Source organism: Ischnura elegans, chromosome 3 (genome assembly GCF_921293095.1).
Source record: "Ischnura elegans chromosome 3, ioIscEleg1.1, whole genome shotgun sequence".
Classification (NCBI taxonomy): Eukaryota; Metazoa; Arthropoda; class Insecta; order Odonata; family Coenagrionidae; genus Ischnura; species Ischnura elegans.
Window position 1 is genome coordinate 57600395 of NC_060248.1, and position 13183 is coordinate 57613577.

The 13183-nt window shown below is 38.7% G+C and overlaps 1 protein-coding gene across 1 annotated transcript in view; it reads right to left on the reverse strand.

Moving 5' to 3' along the window:
- Positions 1-13183, reverse strand: part of LOC124155184 (nose resistant to fluoxetine protein 6-like) — a 29188-nt gene that overhangs the window by 14191 nt on the left and 1814 nt on the right. Inside the window, exons 2-4 of the mRNA XM_046528900.1 lie at positions 4913-5074; positions 4302-4558; positions 684-880 (exon numbers count right to left, since the gene is read on the reverse strand). Of these exons, the coding sequence (XP_046384856.1) occupies positions 684-880; positions 4302-4558; positions 4913-5074 (616 nt within the window). The remainder of the gene's footprint in view (positions 1-683; positions 881-4301; positions 4559-4912; positions 5075-13183) is intronic.

Below are 13183 nucleotides of genomic sequence, written 5' to 3' on the forward strand. Positions count from 1 at the left end.
TCAATGTTATTAACGTTTTTGTTACCTTTAGGAAGTGTGAATGGTGACACAAATACTATTAGGAAAACTGGAAATACTAATTTGTGAAAGTCGCTGTGAAAAAATTTATTTAGGATTTAACGTTGACTTTTCGCAACGGGGTTGCGAGTGTTAGGCGTGGTTATGCGGTACTTCTACTCGTTAGAGTTAATGAATTAACGTTATAATGCACCGTGTAACTAACCAACTTGTGTGAATGCATGCACAGAAAATTGAACCTGTTCCAAATTTGTTTGAGCAATTTATCATTCCGGCCCTCCAAAATCGTTCATCAATTTAGGAATAAACTCGTACGGGTTTATGTGCCATGTAAACAAGGCCTTAAAGCAGTCGTTTTTCTCGAAGAAATTTTTGGATTCATCAAAATATTTTCTTCGAAATATATGGATCCCTGGATTTCGAGATATCCTGTTCTAATTTGGTTCGTACTTTCGTACATGTTCCGTTCGGGTTCACAAAAATCATGCACGAAATTAGCTCGCACGGATCAGGGCATCGTGCTACCAGACCTTGAGAAGTTCAGTGCGAAGGAACTTTGGGACTCGAGTGAGTTCCTGAGATATTAACGTCACAACCGAGTCGAGTTTGATTCATGATCGAGCCTTGAGTGATATCTGGAATACATCCCCTAGTTTTCCACTCACATCACTCCCTGTGGTCGGGTGAGGTCGCGATCTCCTAGCGTGCAGGAGGTTTGCGTGGTGCTCAGTCGCAGTTTGACGGTGGAGTTGAGCGGGGCCAGCCACTCCGCGAGCGCCCCCTCGACGTCTTCCAGCGTGCACGAGTGCGGGACACACACGCCCATGGACAGGGGCGTGACACTGGGGAAGAAAATGATGCCCTGGGGGTTTGAATGGATTAGTGAATTAATATTTATTTTGCTCTAGGATAAACCTACAATATTAAAGAAAGAAAATACACATACATATAATGTTGTACTCTAAAAAAAATATTATTTTGACAAAATATGCCATATGAGCGATACAAAAAATAAATATTCGTCTTTGAAAAAATCGTGGAAAGGCTTTAAAAATATAAAAAAAAGGTTTGGACAACCGCGCAATGATATATTCAATACCAGGTTAACAAAAATATAAGTAAAATTGGTTCGTTCGGATATATACGAATATGATACGATGCGATGGATATATACGAATATATACGAATACGATGTATGACCAATTTGGTGCTCGCTCATGGACTGACAGCGCCAGCGGCCGGAATACGAACAAAAAAAAAGAAGCAGACACAGCGACAGGGAGGACGGACGGCACAGACTGGGAAAGAACCCTACATGGAGGGTTCTTGGACCGGGGGAAGGTGCAAGCGGGAGCAGTGCAAGGACGAAGGAGAGGCTTCTTTGTGGGAGTCGGGCACCTGGATAACTACCGGGATTCTATTTTTCCTGTTGTTCAAGCTTACCAGAGTCTTGTTGATGGTATCCAGTATAGGCTTTAATATAACTAGATTTGAAAAGTAAAGTCTGTTTCATTTCGTTATTTTTCTCACCAACGACCGCAGGCAACCCACGAACCCAACCCAAGAGAGAAAGAGAAGTCTGGTTACAATTGAAAGTTTTGATAACAACAAAAAATAAAAATGATAGACAAAATTAGATACTTGCCAACAAAAAACTATATACTTGTATAGTCTTCATTTAACGATTGATTCGTTAAGCTGAAAAGATGTGAAGTAGATAATGCTGCGGGTTCGGGGAATTGGAAATTATAAGAAGAAAAAGCATTAGAATAGCAAAGTTTCTAGGCAGGATAAAGTTAAATTAAATAATGGGCGTCTCCATTCAAAATCCGCACGAAAATTGCGGTATCACCGGCAGGCCGTGGAGGAATGAGATCGTTGTTTTGTTGGCCGATTCATTACTTTCTTCAACGCCTTCGCGGAATGCAAAACACCTTTACTTTTCATTTGAAGTCAGATATAAATAAACATAACATATATCGCATCTTTTAGACCATCAGTTATTTAAAATATATATTTTTTAAGTTAAGGCAATAAAAGCATAAAGTGGAGAAGCACCTTAAACATTACCTCTTCTTTATTTTTTCAGAAGTATACCGAATCCGTCGATGCTAGCAGTGACATTAAAACAATATAAGTCCTTGATCTATTTTAGAAATTTTTCTTTTTTTATATTGCCTTATTTAATATTTCATTACGTTATATCTTACTTTACTATATTCATAGTTTATTTTGCTCTAGGATAAACCTATAATATTAAAGAAAGAAAATACATATAAATATCATGTGCTACTCTGAATAAATAATTTTAAGAATATACCGTATGAGCGATGCAAAAAAACAATTATTGGGATTTGAAGAAATGGTAGCAAGGCTTAACAAATAAAAAAATGTTTGAAAAACCGCGCAATGAAATGTTACAGTGAATAACTCTCATAATTGTTCGTACGAAGGTTTCCGCGGTGATTACTTGAGTTCAGCATTCTTTCGGGCTGCATCCGCGTCCGTTGTCGAAGAACCACAACAGTTTCGCCAGCTCTCCTGCCAGCGTCCTCAGGTGAAGGATGAAGTGAAGCTTTTAGTCCTCTCTTATATAGTCAATTTTTGGCGCCAATTCGGTGGATTTCTTTCGACCAATCAGGGAACGTCCTCGTATTTGCGTTGAATATGCCTTTTCCACGCGCTGTGCAAAGGATAGCCATCCTCCCTGTTAAAGTTCGCTGGTCTTTTGACTATTTCAATGGCCTCTCTTATTATTCTCGGGAAGTACTTGTCTTCTCTCGCAATCATTTTGGCGTCGTCAAATAAAATTGAATGTCCGGATTCACTCCAGGCGTGCTCCGCGATGGCAGAGGCTTTGAACTGTTTGTTTCTGGTCGCTCTTCGGTGTTCGCTTATACGGGTGTTCAGCGCTCTGCATGTTTCACCAATGTACCATTTACCGCAAGAGCATGGCACTTTGTACACGCTTTCGGAGAGTAGTGGTGAAATTCTGTCCTTGGGCAGAATTTCACCACTCAAGTGGATGAGTAAAGTGAGGAATGAGGAAGTGCTGGATAGATTTGAGGAGGAAAGAAGTTTATTGAGAAATATACAAAAAAGAAAGGGGAATCGGTTGGGAATATTTTAAGAGGGAAGGAGATTTTAAATACAGCAGTTGAGGGAATAGTGGAAGGATAAAAGAGGAAGAAGAAGGCTGAAGATGACAGAGGAAGGTTAAAAAGACGGAATGAGGCAACCAAGGAGGAAGCCTTGGACTGGAGGAGGTGGAGAAAACTTAGGTGTTTGGGACCTGCCAGTAGATGATGATAGAAGCTGAACTACTCATCGCCAGCTGAAAACAATTCATTTTTCGTCCACAACAGAAGAAATATCGACGGCGGTTTTTACCCATGATAAAAACTACAAATGATAATTTCCACCCTTAAATGTAAAACTCTCCTAAACACCATGATTTCGACATTCTATGATATTTTCAAGGTCATAGAGTGTCAAAACCACGGTTGGTAGTATAGTTTTAAATAAAGTGTGAAAATTATCTACTATTTTTAGTTTTTATCATTTAAGTCTCTGTAAGGATAATATTAAAATATATATCGCATTTCCACCAAGCCAAGCCTGTAACATTTTATACGGTGGTTTCTACGACGCTAAGTTACCAACGGGTGGATGTCAGTTTCTCATGCCTCTTAACTTGTCAGAAGGATCAAAGCAAAAATAATACTCACATCGTCGATGTCATTCTTCGTCATGTCATTGGCGTGGATGTGGACGTAGATTTCCTTCAGATCTCCGGAATGTCGGTCGACATAGTCGGTCGCGAAACGTCGGGGCTATCTCCTTTACGACACGCGGCATACACCCATATGTGAGCTATTTTTAATCAATTCATTTTTCGTCCACAATAGAATAAATATCGACGGCGGTTTTTACCCCTGATAAAAACTACAAATGATAATTTCCACACTGAAATGTAAAACTCCCTTACCCACCATGATATCGACATTCTATGTCATTTTCGAGGTATAGAACAAGGTCATAGAGTGTCAAAACCATGGTCGGTAGTATAGTTTTAAGTAAAGTGTTAAAAGTATCTACTATTTTTAGTTTTTATCATTTAAGTCTCTGCAAGGGGAATATTCATTTATAAATCGCATTTCCACCAAGTCAAGCCTGTAACATTTTTTACGGCGGTTAATACGATGCTAAGTTACAAACGGGTGGATGTCAGTTTCTCATGCCTCTTAACTTGTCAGAAGGATCAAAGCAAAAACAATACTCACATCATCAATGTTATCCTTCATCATGTCGTTGGCGTGGATGTGGTCGTAGATTTCCTTCAGATCTCCGCTGCTACTCGAATCCTTATCCCTTGGGTCAGCGAAAATCCGAAAGCTACAGTACTGCCCTCGGATGTTTTCCGGATCGTCTTTGGCGGCCTCGGGCCTGGATGTCACTTGGAGACACTGCCGATCATTCCCAAGCCAGTTTACGTTCCCTTGCATCACACCCGAAGCTATCTTCCCTGAGGCGTCGTACACTGCGAGGGCGGAAAATACTTTCAGAGTTAGTCGCGGTGCATGATTCGACCCGTCTCACTAGATACGAGTTAAAATTAAGCATACCTATTCTTCTTTATTACGTTATAGCAGGCCATTAATGCTTAGAATGAACGGGATTATAAATTAATTTCATTATGTATTAGGTAATTAAGTATTAAATTAGAGTAGTTAGGCATATTTTACAGGATGAATCACTAATGTATGATAGTATAATATTATTCGGTTTTATGTTTCAGAGATACCTTTTTTTCTCATCAGGTATTTCAGGGAATAACTGAAAAAACACCGTCCCATAATCTCATAGGTGAAATAACCACATTTATATGACGTACTTTGTACGGCCCAGAGCTTCAACTCGTGAAGTTCTTTGAGGTAGGTGAGCGCGTGATTCTTGCATTCCAAATTCTTTACGGAATCATAGGTCGGGGCAAATGGTGGAAGAGTCACGAATGGAAACGGGAGCGATGTTCCTCTGTTCTCCGCACTCACGATCACTGGAAATAAAATAACATTAGTTATATAATATGTTTCACAGAAACTTTAAAGTGTATTCGTATACATTTTTATGATTTATTCAGTTCGGATATAAAACAATACACTATACTAATGGAAAAAACTATCCTTGTGTGTTGTTCAGTTGCTGAAATCCATTTGAAAGAAAATAAATTCCCCAAGGCCGTACTCTTTGGTGGGGAAAGTGGGGGATGGGAAGTTACAAGGCTGAAATGGGGAGGGGCATTCAGGGTAATACACGGAAATCAAGCTAAATCACTAAGAAACAAAACTATCGCGCAGCTCACTTACTCACCTTGAAGATTTGCTCTAAGGATCGCGAGGGTCTCAATCACTCACGCATTCAGGTCTGCGAAACTTCCGCTTACGCCAGTGACCCACTCACACACAAGAAACAGGCAAAATTATGCGCTACAATCCAGGATGAAGTGTTACACTGAATTGAAGTGAAAGTAGTGCTCTACGTTAACTCTAAGACTTCATAACTACTAATGTCAGTGTGTTTTTCTAACGATGCGATTTTACACATGCATTCCACGTAGGATATTTAGGTGAGGCAATCGACAAGCGAGGTCATTCGCGCCAGTCATGGAAGGATTGGGGGTGAAAGGTGAGAGAAAAACCGGCAAGGTATGCGTGAATTTTACGATCTCGTGAATAATACCGAATGAAATTCTCACATCAACAGTATTTTTTAAATGGGGTCTAACGTTGTTAGACTCGAAACCCTTATTCATTGAAAAAATTCGATGCATGGAAGGAAATTTAAGGAACGACGAAAAACAAACTTCCACATTCACCTATTCTCTGTAATTTAGAAAATATGCGAAAGTTTCCGCCCACTTATCATAAGTTGGTGACGTTATTGGAGTTTATTTCCATTAACTCTTTCAAGAAGATCCGATTGAATGAATTAAATGGTCTCTACAGTGTAAACAGCAACAAAAATTGCGCCCAAGCTCTCCAAGAGTGCGTTGAAGGGTTGAAGCCGTCGATTTTCCGCCGCGAGATGCAGTAAGTGACGCGTCTAGGAGCGGAAAATACAGTTTTATTTCATTAAAATTCTATATGATAATTGATAATAAAAAAATTGAGAACGAGTTCAGTTTAGACGAATTTAGAGACTGATTATTCATTGTCATGATAAAGTTTTCCCACTCTCTTCGAGTATTTACTCAAATTAGGAATATTTTCATTTATAATATCTCTGCCAGGTTGAGCTGACATTCCTCCTCGCGTTGTTTGCGCACTGTGCAGCTGTCTCATGATACTTTCGGAGATGGCAACCCATACGGCCTTGTCCTCTCAAGTCACTTAATCCATGGGAGACAATGGGACTTCGGTTGCATAATAGGTTGGAGCTCAGCGCTAAATTCACCATCATGTATTCATTGACTAATTATCGTCTGTGAAATGTTCAAAGCGCGCTTGAAAGGTCACTCGTGGATTCGCAGATTCTTATGAAACTACACTTATTTCCAAAAGTAACCTTTAGTCCAATCGCTGCCGAGGGAAATTATAAAATTCGTGAGTATTTTCTCCATATTAAGTCTAATTTAGTCACTCATACATGAGCTCCATTTTCAACGAGTGAGTTGCATTATACAGGATGTTTCTGAAGGAATCTGCAATACTTCAGGAGGTCGTGGGAATTTTTAAGATGTGCAATAGGGTAGCTTCCTTCATCGAAGAAAACGAAAGGCATTGATTGCGATTCGTTACCCACCGTTAGTGTATTCATAATGTACAATTTATTTGGTTTTAGAAATCCCAGTTTGGACGAATGGCAATGGTCAATTCTTAAATTTTTATATTCTCTCTCTATTTTCTCTTGAAAATTTTCACTTTTCTTTTAATCGCGAAAAATAGATATCGTCATTCGAAAATCTAAGAGCGTGAAATGCGTACTCCAGGAGTAATAATCTTTCGATTTAGGCAATAAAAAAATGACAGGAAACCACCCTTTCATAATTGAATGGGTGAGAAGCCGAGGGATACGATTGATTTCTTTTTTCTAAACTGAGTTTAGGTACAGAAATTAGGTGAAGAAAATAAACGAGATCTTTAACCTTATTTATTTTCAGGCTCAGTCAATATCAGGTTGAGTCAAGATCAAAATGCTATTTAGTTTTATGTATACGTATATATTGATTGCTATGTTCCCATGTCATGATCCGAAATCCGCGGTATTAGGAAGTAGCAATCATTTATCCTGCGGTGCATAATACCCACTGTGTTTTTTGAATGGAAGACTATCAGATAACGTTTGTTACATTATCGTTAAAGGTGGAGGGATAACGTTTCATAAAGTCGCTAATAAGAGATGGATTATTGTTACTGCTTGAAGAACGGTTTTATTGCTAATATAATGTAGAAGAAAAATACTTTACAAGTACAAGTAATTGGTAGAGTACTTTGTTTTCTTTGTTTCGCGGTGGGAGCAGGATCAACGGAATAGCACGCCCACCTCGCTGAAACGAACAGCCTTGCTTTCCGCGAACTGGCAATGGCCCGGAGCGGCCCCGTTCGGCAACATGGCATTAATAGAATTTCTTCACAATTACAAATATCAACATTTTTATAGAGAACGGATCATAGAAAAATGAAAACTTAATTAAAAAGTGATTCTATCAGTTTTATTTCTTATTTCGGGTTAAACTGTAGAACTAGATAATGTTTAAAAATATTCGTTAATTAACGACAAAACATGCGTTCAAAAATACGCATAAGCATTTTCCTCTTCTATACATACGTGTGCAACTTATTGTGGAAAATGAATGCTGTAGACGCAGTAGTTTTCCCTAGGTTGAGTTACAAATTTCATGAAGTTAACAAAACGGCTAATTTCACGGTGCGCGGAGTCACTTATTGCACTGGTGTGTCTACATTTTTGATTTTTCATAAAAAAATACAGCGAAATGTAGAATAAAATTTTCTTTCAAATTTCGTATTAGTCATTATTTTAGCACGCGCAGAAGCCCATACATAAATTTTCAAAGTACAGCGGCACATCATTTTGACGCCGATAGTGGGTCATTCACTCCATTGACGGAAACTTTGGGGATGAAAGGTGAGAGAAAAAAAACCGGGGTGAGCGCTAGCCTGCTCTTTAACTGGAAGTTATGACAGCAAGGGCAACACGGCTTAGCGTTTTATTTGACGTATAGAGTTGTGTATTTGAAAAAAATTTAGTCGTCGTTCGTATACATCGTAATAGCGTCTAATGTTGTGTTGCGGGTTGCACAAATTTAGATATTTTCCTTGTACACTCCGTCGCTAATATCTCGGAAAGTATTGAGCGTTTGCGGCTGACACAAACACTAAACCTCGAGGGTATCCATTCCCTATCACCTGGAAAAATTGATTTTCTGAATTGTGTGAAAATGATATACAGGATGAGCCTAAAGTCTCGCCATGATTATAAAAAATATCAGAATAACCGTTTGACATGATACATTTTTTTCTGGGACAACATCAAGGACAATCATAACCACACCAGTTGCTGACATCGACGAACTAAAGGCTAGGATACAGGCTGCTGTGGGTACTGTGACAGAACATGTGTTACAAAACACCTAGCGGAAACGGGAATACCACTTCGATATTATCCCAACTACCAAGGGGGCACACGTTAAAGCATGAGAGTCACTTTCTTACTTGTTTGTTCTTGTTACTCTCCGTCGCTTATTGGGGGCGTTCGAGATGTGGGTGCGGAGAAGAATGATGAAGGTAAAGTGGAGAGAGAGGAGAGGGAACGACGAAGTGCTGGGCATGGTGGGTGAGGAGAGGCATCTTTTAGATGACATACGTTGGAGTCAGAGGGTGCGGATGGAGGAAGTACTGAATGGGGAATGGACGTTGAAAACAGTGTTAGGGGGTAGAATGTTCTGTAAACGAGGAAGAGGAAGAAAAGGAATAGGATTTTTAGATAGAATGAAAGGGAGTATGCCTTACTGTGAATTGAAGTCGGAAGTACATTAAGGAAGGGGAGGCTGCCAGAAAGGACAAACGTAATTGTTCCTAAAAAAACTAGTAACACTGACCTATGTGACATTATCAAATTTAAATTATTATCCCAAACGGTTATTCGGCAATAAGTTTTATAATCAGGGTAAAACTTTATGCTCACCTTGTATATATCTCGTCTCTCGGACGAAACTCTAAAAAAAGACATTAGATCGACTAAGCATACCTGAGAGCGAGGCCAAGAAGACGAGGAGACGAAACATTTTCGGCTCCTCCAACTGTCTCGTTCAAATGTGGTCTGAGAATGAGTGGACGATTCATAGATAGCTGTTCTTATACTCAGTCACGTGATCCTGTCACCAAAAATTATCACCGTCGATCACCGAAAACGATTTTTTTCTCCCACGTTCTACCGCACCACAGACCAGACTGAACGGGGAATATGGGCGATGAGCTTATCTAGTCTTGGGGTCAGAATTTGGCCGACATATTTCCTTTTCGGTCCTATCTTCGATGAGGTTACATTGACTTTAGATGAAGAATTTTGACAAATCCCTCCCGCTGAACAAACATTATGCTATGCGGGCTTCTGTTTTCAAGTGAAACGATGCTAGAAATGGATGTAGAAATCATGATGAAGCTGATTGTTTCTATTTGGAATGTATTTAACCATGTTCTTTGCACTGCATGAAAAACAAGTGACTTATACGCAGTCAGGCGCACGGGTGTATATTAGTATACGAGGGTGGTTTGAAAAGTTCTCGGAATGGAATAGAAAAAATGTTCTTACATCACTGAAACTTATTTTATTTTTCAATATAGTCTCCTTGTAGATTACTACATTTGGTCCAACGATATACTAGAGCCTTGATCCCATCTAGAAAATGAGATTTCTCTAGGCCTGCAAAATAGTTGTCAACTCCGGCTATCAGTTCTTCATTTGAAGTTAATCATTTTATACAACATGTCCACCACGAAAAAATTCCAATTTTGGGAAGAGATGGAAGTCGGACGGAGGCGCATCAGGTGAATAAAGCGGAAGTGGCAACAATTAATACCATAGTTCGTGTTATTTTTCCATGGCGACAGCATATGTGTGCAGGCGCGCATTGTATTGATGAAAGATGACTTTCTTCCTTGTTAAACCTGGCCTTATTTCGCGTATATTTTGTTGCAATTAGTCCAAAATGTTAGCATAGTATCCTCTATTAATTGTTTGCCTAGTGGGGAGAGAATCCTTAAACAGAATCCCCTTCACATCCCAGAACACTGATGCCATGACCTTTCCAGTCGAAAGAATTGTCTTTACTTTCTTTGGTGGTGGATAATCATCATGTTTCCACAGCTTTGGCTTATTTCTTGTCTCTAGGGAATAGTAATGGACCTAATTTTCATCTTTGTTTACAAACCGGTGCAAAAAAACTTGTTCATTTTCCCTAAAACAGGTCAAACATTGTTCCGATATGTCCTTTCTCATGCGTTTTTGATCCAGTGTCAAGAGTCGCGGCACTCATCTTGCAGTTAATTTTTTCATTTCTAATTTTTCCGTGAAAATATAATGTACCCTTTTATATGACATCTGGCAAGCAAGAGCAATTTCACCCACATTCAATCGGCGATCCTCCATTACCATTTTGTGCTTTTTTGCTATGATTTCAGTAGTAGTGACACTTCTTGGCCGACCTTTGCGCGGACTATCATATAAGCTCTCCCGATCAAATTTAAATTCATTTGTCCTCTTGGCAACAGTTGACTATGAAGAAGCAGCGTCCCCTAGTGTATTCTGGAAATCAGCATGAATGTCCTTCGCTATCATACCTATTTTTACGAAGTACTTAATCACTGCACGAATCTCTATTTTTCCCATCTTCGGAAACCACCATGCGGGAACAACAAAAAAGCCACGTCACTGCCACAGTTATTTTCCACGAGCATTGACATGGCATGTGTTTACAGCGAACAGTCCTATGGATATCACTAAAAAAGTTCGTTGCACTAGCGATGACAACTCGTGGTGATTCCGAGAACTTTTCAAACCACCCTCGTACACCAAGGATGAAGTTCACCATGAAAAAATATTTGGCTTAGAATAAACAAAATCATATTCATCGCAAAAAAATGTCCTGAAGAAGGTATAATAAATAGTGAAACGTTGACAAAAATTTTGCATTTAAGTGTTAACGCATTTATCCCGACAATTGTTTTACGCAAAATTGTATTAATTTTTGCTTTTTCTAATTTGCAAATCACCTCCTATTAGATTGTATTTCCGATGAATAGTTTTTCCGCACTTAACGAGCCTATTTATTATCGTGTCGACGCCGCGGTGTATCTCAATGGGTGTTGTGGTTAAAAAAAATGTTGTAATTTTTATATTTTTATTGTTCTTGTTTATTTATGTTGTTTTATTTTATCGTTATTTTTATTATCTGTCTAGGAAATAATTTTTTTGGAGTTGAATTCTGATCAAGTGCGATGGATCGACTTGGAATTGAAATTCTTATATCACTGACGAGAAAGAAGACAAGAAAATTAATGGTTTCCTTTTTTTGAACTTCTCTAGTCAAATATTGTCTGCATCATAAAAAACGTGTCATACTTTTGTTCCTAATTTAAAAAGTGCGCTGACTGGAGTATTTTTCGCAATACATTCAATAATTTATATTCGCATAAACAGTATTATATGTGTATTATTAGGCTTTTTCTCGGCATTTTGTGATCTAGAAGATTGCACCCGAGTGAAGAGGTCAATGCTGGGGTTAATTGGGATTGGGTAGGTACTCTTAAAAATCTTATCTCTTAAAAATTTTGGAAGTGTCCTCTCTTGTTTAAATACGATTTTTATGTTTTATTTGCTTCTGTTATTGAACTCATAAGGTAGAGAAACCACCTACCCCATCACCCAGACGGAGAATGCATCTCCACAAATTATGTGTGACAACAATTACTTCCTTCCTACAACCTCCGTGCTTAGGAACAAATGCATCTCTCATAAATCCTTCGTTATGAGATCTCGCAATCTTTATTTCCATTAAGTTTTCGCGTTCAAGAAATTATTTCGACAGAGATGGGGTGTGATTAAATCTTATAGGGGTAGATTTTGGAAATGGCTCAATTTGGAAAGGGCAATTTTTCAGCTCTCTTATAATATTTCAGGAAGATCCATTCTTGTTTCAAAGTGGTGTTTACGTTTGCTTCGATAATGAGATCAATAACTTAGGGTTTCCTATCATAATGATCTTCAAAGCATTCCTATAATGAGACGTAATTGAATACTCGCTAAATAATCTTCACATATGGTAGGTATAACACTAAACCTAGCTACGCTACGATTGAAAACGAATATTCTGGCGATTTCCTTATCTTTAGACTTTTTTCTGTACGAGTCCACCCAGATACGGAATGATGAGTAAGTGTATTAATCTATTTACTACGCATAAGTATCTCGAAATCCGTGTAAAAAGATAATGGTGTTACAAAATCAAGTGGGGCGTATTGTGAGCTTGTGTTTTTGTTAAATGAACGCAATCACAATCAAAATCTAATCTTACCCAGCGACCATGGCCTTAGAATATTAGGCAACTTCCTTATGGATAACGAAGAAGAATGCTTTCTATACGAGTTCTTATTTAATTTTTGAAGCTGTCGATGTGTTAAACTATACGTAATACGTAAATAAGCCGATTGCCGATCGATGCATTACTATCGGAAATGGTGATGCTACTTACCTTAGTAATTTATTGACCGCAAGTGGGTAGTGAGTTAGTTTTTCATGGAATGTGTTGTATCTACGTGGGAAAAAATTTAATCGGTTTCTTCGCAGGAATCGATGGAGCAATCATTGATTTTCGGGTCATTCATACTTATTTATTTCATTCAAGCCCTACCTTAAGCAGTTTTACCCCCCAAATGAGCGCTGTTTTCCTTAGTTTTCACCTAATCAAAGCTTCTCGTGCTCAGAATAAAATGCCTGAGTTAAGTCTTTCGTCTTTTAGGTATATTATCCGGATCTCATTCCTCGTTATCCAATGCAGCGCTCAGAAGATTACGCTGGCCACAAGGCCACGTATCAAGTCAGTTACTGTACTCCATTGACCACCGATGATTCATGAAGTTTTTGTTCC